We start from the raw sequence: 12,483 nt of genomic DNA, 5'->3' as shown, positions 1-12,483 counted from the left end.
CTTAATTTCCTCTTCATTAGAGGTGAGGTCTCCCTTTTCATCTTTGATACTACCGATTTGGTTTTCTTCTTTCCTTTTTTTTTATTAGATTGACCAGTACTTTGTATATTTCATCTGTTTTTTCAAAGTACCAGTTTCTAGTCTTATTTATTAATTCAATAGTTCTTTTACTTTCAATTTTATTAATTTCTCCCTTGGTTTTTAGTATTTCTAATTTAGTTTTCATCTGGGGATTTTTAATTTGCTTGCTTTCTAATTTTTTGAGTTGCATGCCCAATTCATTAATCTCTGCCCTCCTTAATTTGTTAATATATGCACTCAAGGATATAAATTTCCCCCTTAGAACTGCCTTGGCTGCATCCCACAGAGTTTGGTAGGATGTCTCATCATTGTCATTCTCTTCAATGAAATTGTTGATTGTATGATTTCTTCTTTGACAAATTGATTTTGGAGAATCATATTATTTAATTTCCAATTAGTTTTTGATTTGCCTGTCCAGGTGCCCTTACTAATTATTATTTTTATTGCATTATGATTTGAGAAGGTTACATTTATTATTTCTGGTCTTTTGCATTTGTTTGTAATGATTCTATGCCCTATAACATGGTCAATCTTTGTGAATGTACCATGTGCAGCTGAAAAGAAGGTGTATTCCTTTTTGTCCCTATTTATTTTTCTCCACATATCAATTAAATCTAATTTTTCTAGGACTTCATTCACCTCTCTTACCTCTTATTTATTTTTCGCTTTGATTTATCTAGATCTGAAAGAGGAATATTTAGATCTCCCACTAGTATGGTTTTACTATCTATTTCCTTCTTGAGCTCTGCCAGTTTCTCCTTTATGAATTTGGATGCTATGCCACTTGGTGCATACATATTGAGCAGTGTTATTTCCTCATTGTTTATACTGCCTTTAATCAGGATATAATGACCTTCCCTGTCTTTTTTAATCATATCTATTTTTACTTTGGCTTTGTCAGAAATCATAATAGCCACTCCTGCCTTCTTTTTTCTCATTTGACGCCCAAAAGATTTTGCTCAAGCCCTGGACCTTAAACTTGTGTATGTATATCCGCCTCATATGTGTTTCTTGTAGACAACATATGGTAGGATTTTGGTTTCTAATCCACTCTGCTATTTGCTTCCATTTTATGAGTGAGTTCATCCCATTCACATTCAGAGTTATAATCATCAGTTGTGCATTTGCTGACATTTTCGTATCCTCCCCTATTCCTATCCCTTTTTCTTATACTATTTCCTCTCAAACCAGTGGTTTGCTATTGAGCCGCTATCCCTTATCCCCTCCCTTGATTAACTTCCCTTTCTACCCCCTCCCTTATTTTTCCCCCTCTTTTTGTTTTTAAAGGCCTTATGAATTCCCTCCCCCTTCTTCTCCCCTCCCTTTTTTTGACCTCCCTACTCCCCTGCTCTCCTTGGTTTATCCCTTCTGACTTTCTCAGAAGGGTTAGATAAGAGTTTTATGTCCCAATGGATAGTATAGCTACTCTTCCCTCTCCGGGTTGATTACACTGAGAGTAAGGTTTGATTATTACCTCTTAATGCTCTCTTCCTCTCCTTCTTATAATAGTATTTGTCCCCTCTCCTTTCCATGCCCTCTTTGTGTGTAATAGAATATCCTATTTTTCTTATTCACTCAAGTTTCTCTTGGTGTTCCCTAGTATTCACCCCCTCTTTCCCATCCCCCATGTCATCTTAGATTATTTAGTGTTCCACCCTCACCTTGTGAATTATTCTTCTGATTACTATAATAGTGAATACTATAATAGTGAATAGAATTCACTACAGAGAATTATAGATAGCATTTATCTACATAGGAATACAGATAATTAGATCTCACTGAGGCCCTTAAAAAGGCAAATTTAAAAATTATAAGTTTTCTTTCTTTCCCCTCTGTTTCTTATTTGCCTTTTCATGTTTCTCTTGATTTTTGTGGTTGGATATCAAACTTTACATTTAGCCCTGGTCTTTTCTGTGCAAATACTTGGAATTCTTCAATTTTGTTGAATGCCCATACTTTCCCCTGGAAATATATAGTCAATTTTGATGGGTAGTTGATCCGTGGTTGCAGGCCCAGCTCTCTTGCCTTTCTGAATATTGTATTCCAAGACTTGCGGTCTTTTAGCGTGGAGGCTGCCAGATCCTGTGTGATCCTGATTGGTGCTCCTTGATATTTGAATTGTCTCTTTCTGGCTTCTTGTAAGATTTTTTTCTTTTACTTGGAAGCTCTTGAATTTGGCAATTATATTCCTGCGTGTTTTCTTATCCGTATCGAATATCGAGGGTGATCTATGGATCCTTTCACTGTCTATATTGCCCTCTTGTTGTAGAACTTCAGGGCAATTTTGGTGAATGATTTCTTTCAGTATGGAGTCCAGGTTTCCATTAATTTCTGGTTTTTCTGGAAGACCAATGATTCTCATTGTCTCTTCTATACCGGTTTTCTTGGTCTGTCACTTTCTCATTGAGATATTTCATGTTTCCTTCTATTTTTTCAGTCTTTTGACTTTGTTTTATTTGTTCTTGTTGTCTTGAGAGATCATTAGCTTCTAATTGCTCAATTCTAGCCTTTAGGGACTGGTTTTCAGCTATGATCTTTTGGTTTTCCTTTTCAATCTGGTCATTTCTGGTGTTCACTTTGCTTATCAGTTCTTTTGATTTCTGAGCCTCACTTTCCAATTGCAAGATTCTACCTTTTAAACTGTTATTTTCTTGCCAGATCTCTTCCATCTTTCTCAAAATCTCAGTTTTGAACTCTTCCATAGCTTGTGACCCATTTTCCTTATTTGAGGAGGGTCCGGATGCTTGTTTGTTCTCCTCCTCTGCTTGCTCGGTTGTCTGGATTTTCTCTGTGTAAAAGTTGTCGAATGTTAAAGACTTCTTTTTCTTGTTGTTAATCTTTCTCTTCTGAACTTCCTGAGTCTGGGTAGCCATCATTAGCCCAGCAGCTTCTCAGCTTCATCCTCGCGCTCAGAGACTGTCTGCAGTCTTTTGGCTCCTGAGGTCTGAGGTCTGAGGTCTGGTTTTTTCCAAGGTCAAGCCCCCTGGTGCACCCCCTTGCTTGATCCTCTGCCGGAGGTTTCTTTACAAGTCTCAGGGCGCTGCTTCCACAGTCGTATACCTGTCTGCACTGGTTCCCCACTCAGGGTTTCAGAGCCTTAGCTCGTGGCTGTGTCTGCCTCCACCCGCGCCTCCACCTGAGCCTGCGCTCCGTGTCCGCACTCAGAGTTTGTGCTCGTTCTTTAGCTTTTTGGGGACCTAAATCTTGCTGCTCTCAGGAAGAGGCCCTGGAGCTGCCAATGACTTGATGGGTCCCCCAAACTTGCTCTATTTCTTTTTAGCTGGCTTTGGCGCTATAGGTGGTGTGTGTGGAGGGGGTGGGGGGAGTGGTTGCTCAGCCCGCGATTTAGTGAGAGCTGTTTCACCCCTTTATAGCATGGAAATGTCCCAATTCCATGTACCTTCCACGCTGCACCCTGTTGTGGGGTTCCTCTGTTCGTCTGGACTTGTTTTTATGTCCCCTTGAGGAGTCTTGTGTGTTTTGGTCAGGAGAGGTTAAGAGCTGCTTTTTACTCTGCCGCCATCTTAACTCGGAACCAACATAGAATATCTACTTCTTAGTATTTCAAGAGGCTTTATTCATGATTTAAAAAGAACCAACAACTCTTATCTTCTGTCTTAGAATTGATACTAAGTATTGGTTCCAAGAGAATAGTCAAGGCTAGGCAACTGGGATTAAGTGACCAGCCTAGAGTCACACAATTAGGAAGTGTGAGAGGTCAAATTTGAACCCAGGATCTCTCCTTTCTAGACCTGGCTCTCTTTCCTACCTAGCTGTGCTGGTTTTATTCATGATCAATAATAGAAGATCATAAGCTTATATATAACTAGACTGCTGTCCTCAAAGGGGGAAAACAGATTTCTCTGTATCTTCTGTACTATGGATCTTTGAGATGTCAGAAAGCAATTGGAAAAGAGAAACCAATGAAAAGACACAAAATATCATGTTTTTAATCAGTTTAAAACATCTTTTTGGAATTTTCCATTAAAAAATCAGTTCTAGAAAGATCTCCATGAACTGATGTGGAGTGAAATGAGCAGAAGCAGGAGAACTTTGTAAACAGTAACTGAAACCTTTTGAGATGATCAAATGTGATAGACTTTGCTACTAAAAGCAATGCAATGATCCAGGACAATCCCAAGGGACTTATGAGAAAGAATGATATAGAAAAAGAACTGTGGAAGTAGAAATTCAGGCGAAAACATATAATTTATCACTTATTTATATAGGTATATGATTTGGGGTTTTCGAATGAATAATATGAAAATAGGTTTTGAGTGATAAAACATGTATAACCCAGTAGAATTGCTTGTCCACTCCAGGAGGGGGGAAGAAAGAGGGGAGGGAGAGAACAGGAATCATGTAACCATGGAAAAATAGTCTCCAAATTAATTAATTAATTATTTGAAATTTTAAAAATTTGGTTCTGTCCTATTAAATTGTTTTTAGTTTTGGAACTATCAACTTCTTTCCAAATAAGAATTGAAATCCTTAAACCCAGAAAAGTAAGGTCTCAATCCAAATTGCAAAAGCTAAACCAAAGTTAAAACTTCATTAAAAATCATTAGAATAATAAACACTGATTCCATGGCAAAAGTACTGGATCTGAAGTTAGGGAATTTCAGTTCCAATGTTAATTCTGCCACTTACTGGATTTATGACTTGGGCAAGTCACTTGATCTCTATGGACCTCTGCTTTTCCATCTGCAAAAATCCAGGTTTGGACTAGGTATTGTCTCAGGTTCCTTCAAGCTCTAAATATCTTGGCCCATGAAATGCCATTCCAGAGCAACCTTTATTCAGTGTGCATATGCTGGACATTTTCCCCCCTTAACCTTTAATTTCTCCAATGACAATAATGGAATGAAAAGCAGAAGAAAGGCTTATCAAGGAGGCCCTCCTCTGGGTAGGCTCCAAAGGAGAAATTCTTAACCTTTTTTATGTAATGGAATCTTTTGGTCATGATCTGGTGAGGCTTATGGACTGATCCCTCAAAAGAATGTTTTGAATGCATAAAGTAAAATGTTCAGCAATACAACGGAAACCAGTTATGTTGAAATGCAGGTATATATGTATGCATTTATTTATACATATATACACACATATCATAGCCACATATTTATACATATGTATACATATAAAGGGAACTAGATGGTGTAGGGGTGCAAGTGCCAGGCTTGGAGTCAACAAGACTCATCTTCCCGAATTCAAATTTGGCCTCAGATATTTACTAGCTGTGAGACCCTAGACATGTCACTAAAAACTTCTATGACCCACTCTTCTCATCTACAAAATGGGGGCATTGGAATAGCTCTTCTGATTCTAGATCTTTGAGAAAGGAATTTATCTTTTTGTTTCTTCATCTGGAGATAGAACTCCTGATCCTCCAACATAATAGGAAATGCTTGTGTTCATTGGGCAGTAGAGAGATTTCAATGTTATTTAAAAAAAAAAAAGAAAGAAAAACTAAAAATAAATCTTGCCTGTCTAGACTAACTGGAACTAGTCTTGGGGTTACATAACTGTCCAGAATGCCATGTGTAATCAGAAGTAAAATTTGAACTTAGATCTTCATGATTCCAAGGCAGCTAGGTGGATCAGTGGGGAAAGCACTGGGTCTGGAGCCAGGAAGATCTGAGTTCAAATCTGAACTCAGACACTTACCAGCTATGTGACTCTAGACAAAGTCACTTAACCTCTATTTGCCTTAACCCACTGGAGAAGGAAATGGCAAACCACTCTAGGATCTTTGCCCCAAAACCTCATGGACAGGATGGCCTATGAGATCCTGAAGAGTTGAAAGTGACCAAACTACAACAATTTCTTGATTCTAGGTCAGGACTCTACCTACAATAAAGACTGCTTCCAATATCCTAGCACTTTTTAGCTAGCATAGATCATCCTAGAAATAAAATTAGAATATGTACAAATTCTCTTTAATCTAGATTATCTGCAGAGACCCATTAGTGATTACCTTGTTGGCATGTTTTAAAGAAGATGGCATTCTGAGGAGTTTGGAGGATGATATTGCCTTCAGAATTCATTACGATCACTGTCACTTCAAATGCTGCCACTCCATCTTGTTTTCCAAGACACGGGAATCCCACTTGAACAACTAAAAGAAAAACCAAGAAAAATTATGACAACACACACAAAAAATGAGTCCGATTCTAGTTCTCTGGAAATCTTGATTTGGGAGATAACAGACTAAAGCAAGAAATGCTGCCATGAGCCTTTCAAATGGGGAATGGCTGAACAAATTGTGGTATATGCTGGTGATGGAGTACTATTGTGCTCAAAGGAATAATGAACTGGAGGAATTCCGTGTCAACTGGAACAACCTCCAGGAATTGATGCAGAATGAAAGGAGTAGAACGAGGAGAACATTGTACACAGAGATGGATACACTGTGTTACAATTGAATGTAATGGACTTTTCTACTAGCAGCAATGCAATGATCCAGGATAATTCTGAGGGACTTAGGAGAAAGAACACTATCCACATCTAGAGAAAGAACTGTGGGAGCAGAAACACAGAAGAAAAACAATTGCCTGATAACATGGGTTGATGGGATATGTTTGGGGATGTAGACTCTAAACCAGTGATTCCCAAAGTGGGTGCTACCGCCCCCTGGTGGGTGCTGTAGAAATCCAGGAAAGTGGTGATGGCCACACTTTTTTTGTATTACATTCAATTCTGAGTTCAATAAATTGTTTCATAATTTCCAGGGGGCGCTAAGTAATGTTTTTTTTCTGGAAAGGGGGCAGTAGGTCAAAAAAGGTTAGGAACCACTGCTTTAAACAATTACCCTAGTGCAAATATCAATAATATGGAAATAGGTCTTGATCAATGACACATGTAAAAAAAACCCAGTGGAATTGTGCATTGGCTATGGGAGGGAAAGAACATGAATCTTGCAACCACGTAAAAATATTCTTAATTAATTAAATAAAATTTGCCAAATTCTGAGGGAAAGAAAGAAAGAAAGAAAGAAAGAAAGAAAGAAAGAAAGAAAGAAAGAAAGAAAGAAAAAGAAAGGAAGAAATGCTGCTATGACATTTCAATCCCATTCATTTTGGGGGCTGCCTATTTGGAATTTGTATTAATGTCATAATGGGCTGGGCTGATTTCGTTCAGAAAATCAATAATGCAAGCATAATCACAAAGAAAACAATCCTTTGCAACTTCATGCTTGAATTTGTGGCAGATTCTTTACCTACTATACCAGTGGTGTCAGACTCAAATAGAAATAGGCCAATAAACCGTATAGGCAGCATATTGACTTAGAAAATCACATATTAATTTTTTTCTATGTTCTATTGTATTTTAAATTATTTAAAAATATTTTCTAATTAAACGTTAGTCTGGTTGATCAGCACTCAGTAGAGAGATGTACAGTAGTAGTGACTTGAGATTTAAATATGAGGAGGAAATGGCCAGCAGAATGACAACAGGGCACAGAATTCATGAGTGGAGAATAGTTCCCTTTCTTGGTCTGGTTAACCTTAGAAACAAAAACTATTATAGTGGGGTGGCCAGATGGCTCAGTGTATTGTGAGCCAGACCTAGAAGCGGGAGGTCCTGGGTTCAAATTTGACTTCAGACACTTCTTAGCTCTGTGACCCTGGGCAAGTCACTTTTAACCCAGTTTCCTGACCTTACTCTGCCTTGGAACTAATACTTAGTATTGACTCAAAGACTGAAGGTAAGAGTTAAAAAAAAAAACCCCCAACAACTATTGTAGCAAGTCTAGAGTCTCAGATAGCTCTCCTTTGGAATTTCTATTGGGGACTCCTGGGAGAGGTGTCTAAGTACCAAGCCATATGTTACATATTCAGAAAGGAGGAAGAAGAGTGCAAAAACCCAAGTTGTGTCGCCATTTAACATCCATTGATGGGGCAAGTCTTCCTGATTGAGTGGCCAATCTTCCATGAATGAGCCCATCCCTCTGTTGCTATCATGGTAATGAAAGAATTCCTGAGACATCTCAAAGACCTTCACATGTGTTCACTGAAGGCATCAGGGGAATTCATCTTAGCTCCACAAATATTTTATGGAGTGGGTGGCAACCATCGCAGGTGGGAAGATTGCCTACAAAACACTATGAAGGGAGGAAGGGAAGTCAGAAGGAGAGGAGTTTTTATATGGAGGCTACATGGCACAATATAGGGGAGTCAAACCCACTGCCCTGAGCCCTAAGAGTGTTGACCAACTAAACCAAAATATAATCAAGAAATGTTTTTTTTTTAATAATTGAAAATCCAATAGAACACTTGTTGCTTGGCTGCTTCATTTGTTTGCTGACTATTCATGACCCCATTTGGGGTTTTCATGGCAAGGTATTAGAGTAGTTTGCCTTCTCCAGCTCGTTTTACAGATGGAGAATTGAGACAGAGTTAGTGACTTGCCCAGGGTCACACAGCTAGTAAGTGTCTGAGGCTGAATTTGAATTTAAAAAGATGAGTCTTCCTGATTCCAAGCCCAGTATTCTATCCACTGTGCCAGCTAGGTGCCTTGATAACAGAACATAGATAATATTAATATGTGATTTTTTTAAAGTCAACAAAAATCATCCCCTGCAGGGATCCTTGTGTGCTGTTGATTATTGGCCTATTTCTATTTGAATCTTATACCACTAGCATAGTGGGTAGAGAGTTGACCTCAAAGCCAAGAAGACCTGAGTTCAAGTCCTACATTTGACACATTCTGGACATATGATCTCTCAGTGCCCTAGAGCCGTGTTGGCAAAGGTGTGGCATGTGTGCCCCAGTAGCACCAAGGTGGCTGCTCTGTTCCCCCCTCTCCACATTTTTTGCTGCCTCACCCCTCTGTTCAGCTGCCCAATGTGAGCACTTCCTCCTTCAATTGTTTGGGGTAATGTGGAGGGGCTCTCAGGCAACTTGAAGTTGCAGTTTGGGCACACAATCTTGAAAAGATTCAACAGTGCTGCCCTAGTGAGATGCCTCAGAAGTCTAGATTATTCTGACACAATAAAGAGCCTGCATTTGAACTAAGGTGGTGCAGTAGATAGAATGCCACTCCTGGAGTCAGATAGACATCTTCACGAGTTCAAATCTGATTTTACACACTCATGAAGTGTGTGGCCTTGGGCAAGTCACTCTACCTGTTTGTCTCAGTTTCTTCACCTTTAAAATGAGCTGGAGAAGGAAATGGCTCTAGCATCTCTTCCATGAAAACTGGGGTCACAAAGAGTTGTACATGATTGAAACGACTCAACAATACCCTCTAATTAAATCCAGATTTCTTTCTTCTCCAACTCCAAGATATATTTATTAAACAATTCATTTGTTCAAGGCAGCAAGCCAATAGTAGTTAGAGAGTTGGCTTAAGAGTCTGGAAAACCTAAGTGCAAGTCCCACCTTGGCCATATATCATCAGTAACTCTGAGCAAGTCAATTAACTCTATAGCATGCCAGGAAACTCTAGGACTTAAGTTTTGGAACAGGTGCCAATCTTCACTGGCAGAGGCGATTGCCTTGCCCAAGAGTTCTCTATTCCAATGTGCAAGGCATCATGCTGGAAGTATCTCTGGGTGCTCTCCATTCTGAGATGGCTTTCACCCTGTATATATCTTGTTCTGCATCAGTGTTGTCTCATTAGATTGTGAGCTCCTTGAAGGCAGCAAGTGTTTTGTCCTTTCTTTGACTTCTCGATGCTTAACACAATGGTTGGTATATTGTAATGCTTTATAAATGCTTTCCTATACTATAGACATGCTTACAATTACATCTTTCAAAAAGATTCATAGCTTCATGTGGTAGTCACGGCTATAGTTTTGAGGGAGCTCAAAGAGGAGAGAGACACAGAGAGACAGAGACAGAGAGACACAGAGAGACACAGAGACAGAGTGACAGAGAGAAACAGAGACAGAGAAACAGAGACAGAAACAGAGACAGAGTGACAGAGATACAGAAACAGAGTCAGAGACAGACAGAGACAGAGTGACAAAGTGACAGAGAGGCAGAGAAAAACAGAGACAGAGAAACAGAGACAGACTCAGAATGACAGAGACAGACAGACAGACAGAGACAGAGAGACAGAGAGACAGAGAAAGACAGAGAGACAGAAAGGGAGAGGGAGGAAAGAAGAGAGAAGAGAAATTATTGAGTGCTCACTATGTGCCAGGCACTCTGCTAAATAAGTATTAGGGATTCAAATACAAGCAAGCAACCCCTGGCCTCAAAAAGCTTACATTCTAATAGGGGAAGACATCACATGAAGGGAATCTGTAAAAGGATTAAGGAGGCAATGTGTTATGGAGATGGTCAAGAAGTATCATGAAAGCCAGTACCAGCAAAATACAATAAGGCAAAAATTTACCTGTGAGAGCCTAAAGGCAGAGTCTAAATTTCCACTAGTGGGAAGGGGAGGTGTATAAAGGGAGATGATGACTCAAATGGAAGCAGGTCAGGAGGTGATCAGGAAGAGAAGTCTATGTGATATTTATCCTAGCTTCCTCTTGAACCTAAGGGACCCTGACCTTTTCCCAAGTAGGAGCAAAAATGATTGTCCTGAAACCCACTAAGCCAAAGTAGGTTCTCAAGGGGAAGTTGCCAATCAAGAGTTAGAAAAGCTAAATGGGAAGCATCTTTCCAGCTGCCCTTTCAGAGTTCCACCTCCTATGGGAATTTCCCCCAGTAGGTAGTGGAAATAGAAGAATGTTGCATCCGATGATAGAAACTAGCCATTTAAGTCTCCAAAATCTTCTTATAAGTCCCAACCACAAAATATGATGGATAGAACACTGGATTTTGAGACAGAGAAACTGTGTTCAAGCCACCCTCCTCCACCCCAATTTAGTTTCCTAGGTAAAATGCAGAGGTGGAGTTAGAGTATCTCTAAGGTCCCTTTCCTCTTTCCAGCTCTGAAAATATGAAACATTCAATTTGTTGAGAGAAAACTGACCCATTTCCAAAAATGAGATCTCCTAGAGACATTTTCCAGAAAAAACATACTATAAGATCACAAATATTGATTAGGAAGGGACTTAAGATATTATCCATCCCCTACTCCATTTTTCAGATGAAGAAACTGAGTGAGAGAGTAAGTGACTTTATCGAAGTCACAAAAGTAATAAGTTGCTGGACTCCTGTTTGAACACAGATCTTTTAACTCAAAATTAATCCCTTTAAGAATTCCAATCTGCCTGACTCATCACTGCTAGATCAGGTGAATGACCTCAAATGAAGACAAGTCCTTTTCCTTTAGGGTTGCCATAAAACTCTTTGCTTACATTTATAAAAAGAAATGGGCTAGAAACCAGGCTGTGCTTTTCTATAAAGCACTGTCTGCAAGCCAGTCCCAAGACTTTCCCAATGTATTTTGCAATTCAAAGACCATCTTGGGACTTTGGGATTGTCAGTTTTCATCAAAGGGTAGTTCCCAGAATACCAGGTTATTTTGGTTTCCCTGAATCTTTGAGACTTGAGGAGTATAAATAACTGGTTAAATGAAAGCGAGAGGAAAAAAAGAAACAGCAACAGGATCCAGAAATGGAATTTGTCCTGATGGAACTCTGCCTTCCTTTAAAAATAAAATGATGTATTATATGGAAATTTGTTATTACATATAATTAGTAAAAATTAAATATCTTTATATTTAAAAAAAAGTTTAGACTTCCGGTTAAGATGGCGGCAGAGTAAGGAGCAGCTGCTCGATCTCTCCTAACCGAAGCATATAGGACTCCTCAAGGGGAAATAAAAATGAGCCCAGACGAACGAAGGAACCCTACAACAGGGCGCAGCATTGAAGGTACGTAGAATCGGGGCATTTCCACGCTATAAAGGGGTGAAACAGCTCTCACTAAATCGTGAGAGGAAGAAGCCCCTCCCCCATCCCCACACCACACACCTTGCACAACGCCAAGGCCAAGGCACAAGAGTGAAAACAGGACTGGGGCAACCAGTAAATCACTAGCAGCCCCAGGGCTTGTACCTGTGTGCTGCAAGAAGAGGGACCCCAAGTGGCGGGGGAAGGGAGGGGGCCCAGGGACTTTCCCGAGTGTCTGCGCCGGTGAAGGCACTGCCTCGGGCCGGGACAAAGATCTCTAACCCAGGGACTTTTCCCAAGCATCTGCCCAGGTGAAGGCATTGCCCCAGGTGCAATTAAAGATCTCCAGCCCACGGACTTTCCCTAGCTTCTGCGTGGGTGAAGACAGTGCCCTAAGTGAGAATAAAGATCTCAAACTCAGAGACTTTCCCTAGCGTCTGTGCAGGTGAAGGCAGTGCCCTAGGCTTGAATAAAGATCTCCAGCCCAGGCTTGGACCTCCAGTGAGGACCCGGAGCAGACGGGAGCGTGGCTGTGGAAGCAGCCCCTGAGACTGCTGAAGGAGCCTCAGGCAGAGGGGCAGACCAGGGACAACCAGGAGGCCTAAATCCAAG

At 40.1% G+C, this 12,483-nt stretch overlaps 1 protein-coding gene across 1 annotated transcript in view; it reads right to left on the bottom strand.

Annotated features, from left to right (window-relative positions):
* WIF1 (WNT inhibitory factor 1) overlaps positions 1-12,483 on the bottom strand; it is a 123,883-nt gene that overhangs the window by 28,749 nt on the left and 82,651 nt on the right. Inside the window, exon 4 of the mRNA XM_044678782.1 lies at positions 6,056-6,196. Coding sequence (XP_044534717.1) covers positions 6,056-6,196 — 141 coding nt within the window. The remainder of the gene's footprint in view (positions 1-6,055; positions 6,197-12,483) is intronic.

The sequence above is a fragment of the Gracilinanus agilis genome, chromosome 5 (assembly GCF_016433145.1).
Source record: "Gracilinanus agilis isolate LMUSP501 chromosome 5, AgileGrace, whole genome shotgun sequence".
Lineage (NCBI taxonomy): Eukaryota > Metazoa > Chordata > Mammalia > Didelphimorphia > Didelphidae > Gracilinanus > Gracilinanus agilis.
The sequence above is the reverse complement of the archived record's forward strand: the minus strand, read 5'-3'. Positions and strand labels throughout refer to the sequence as shown.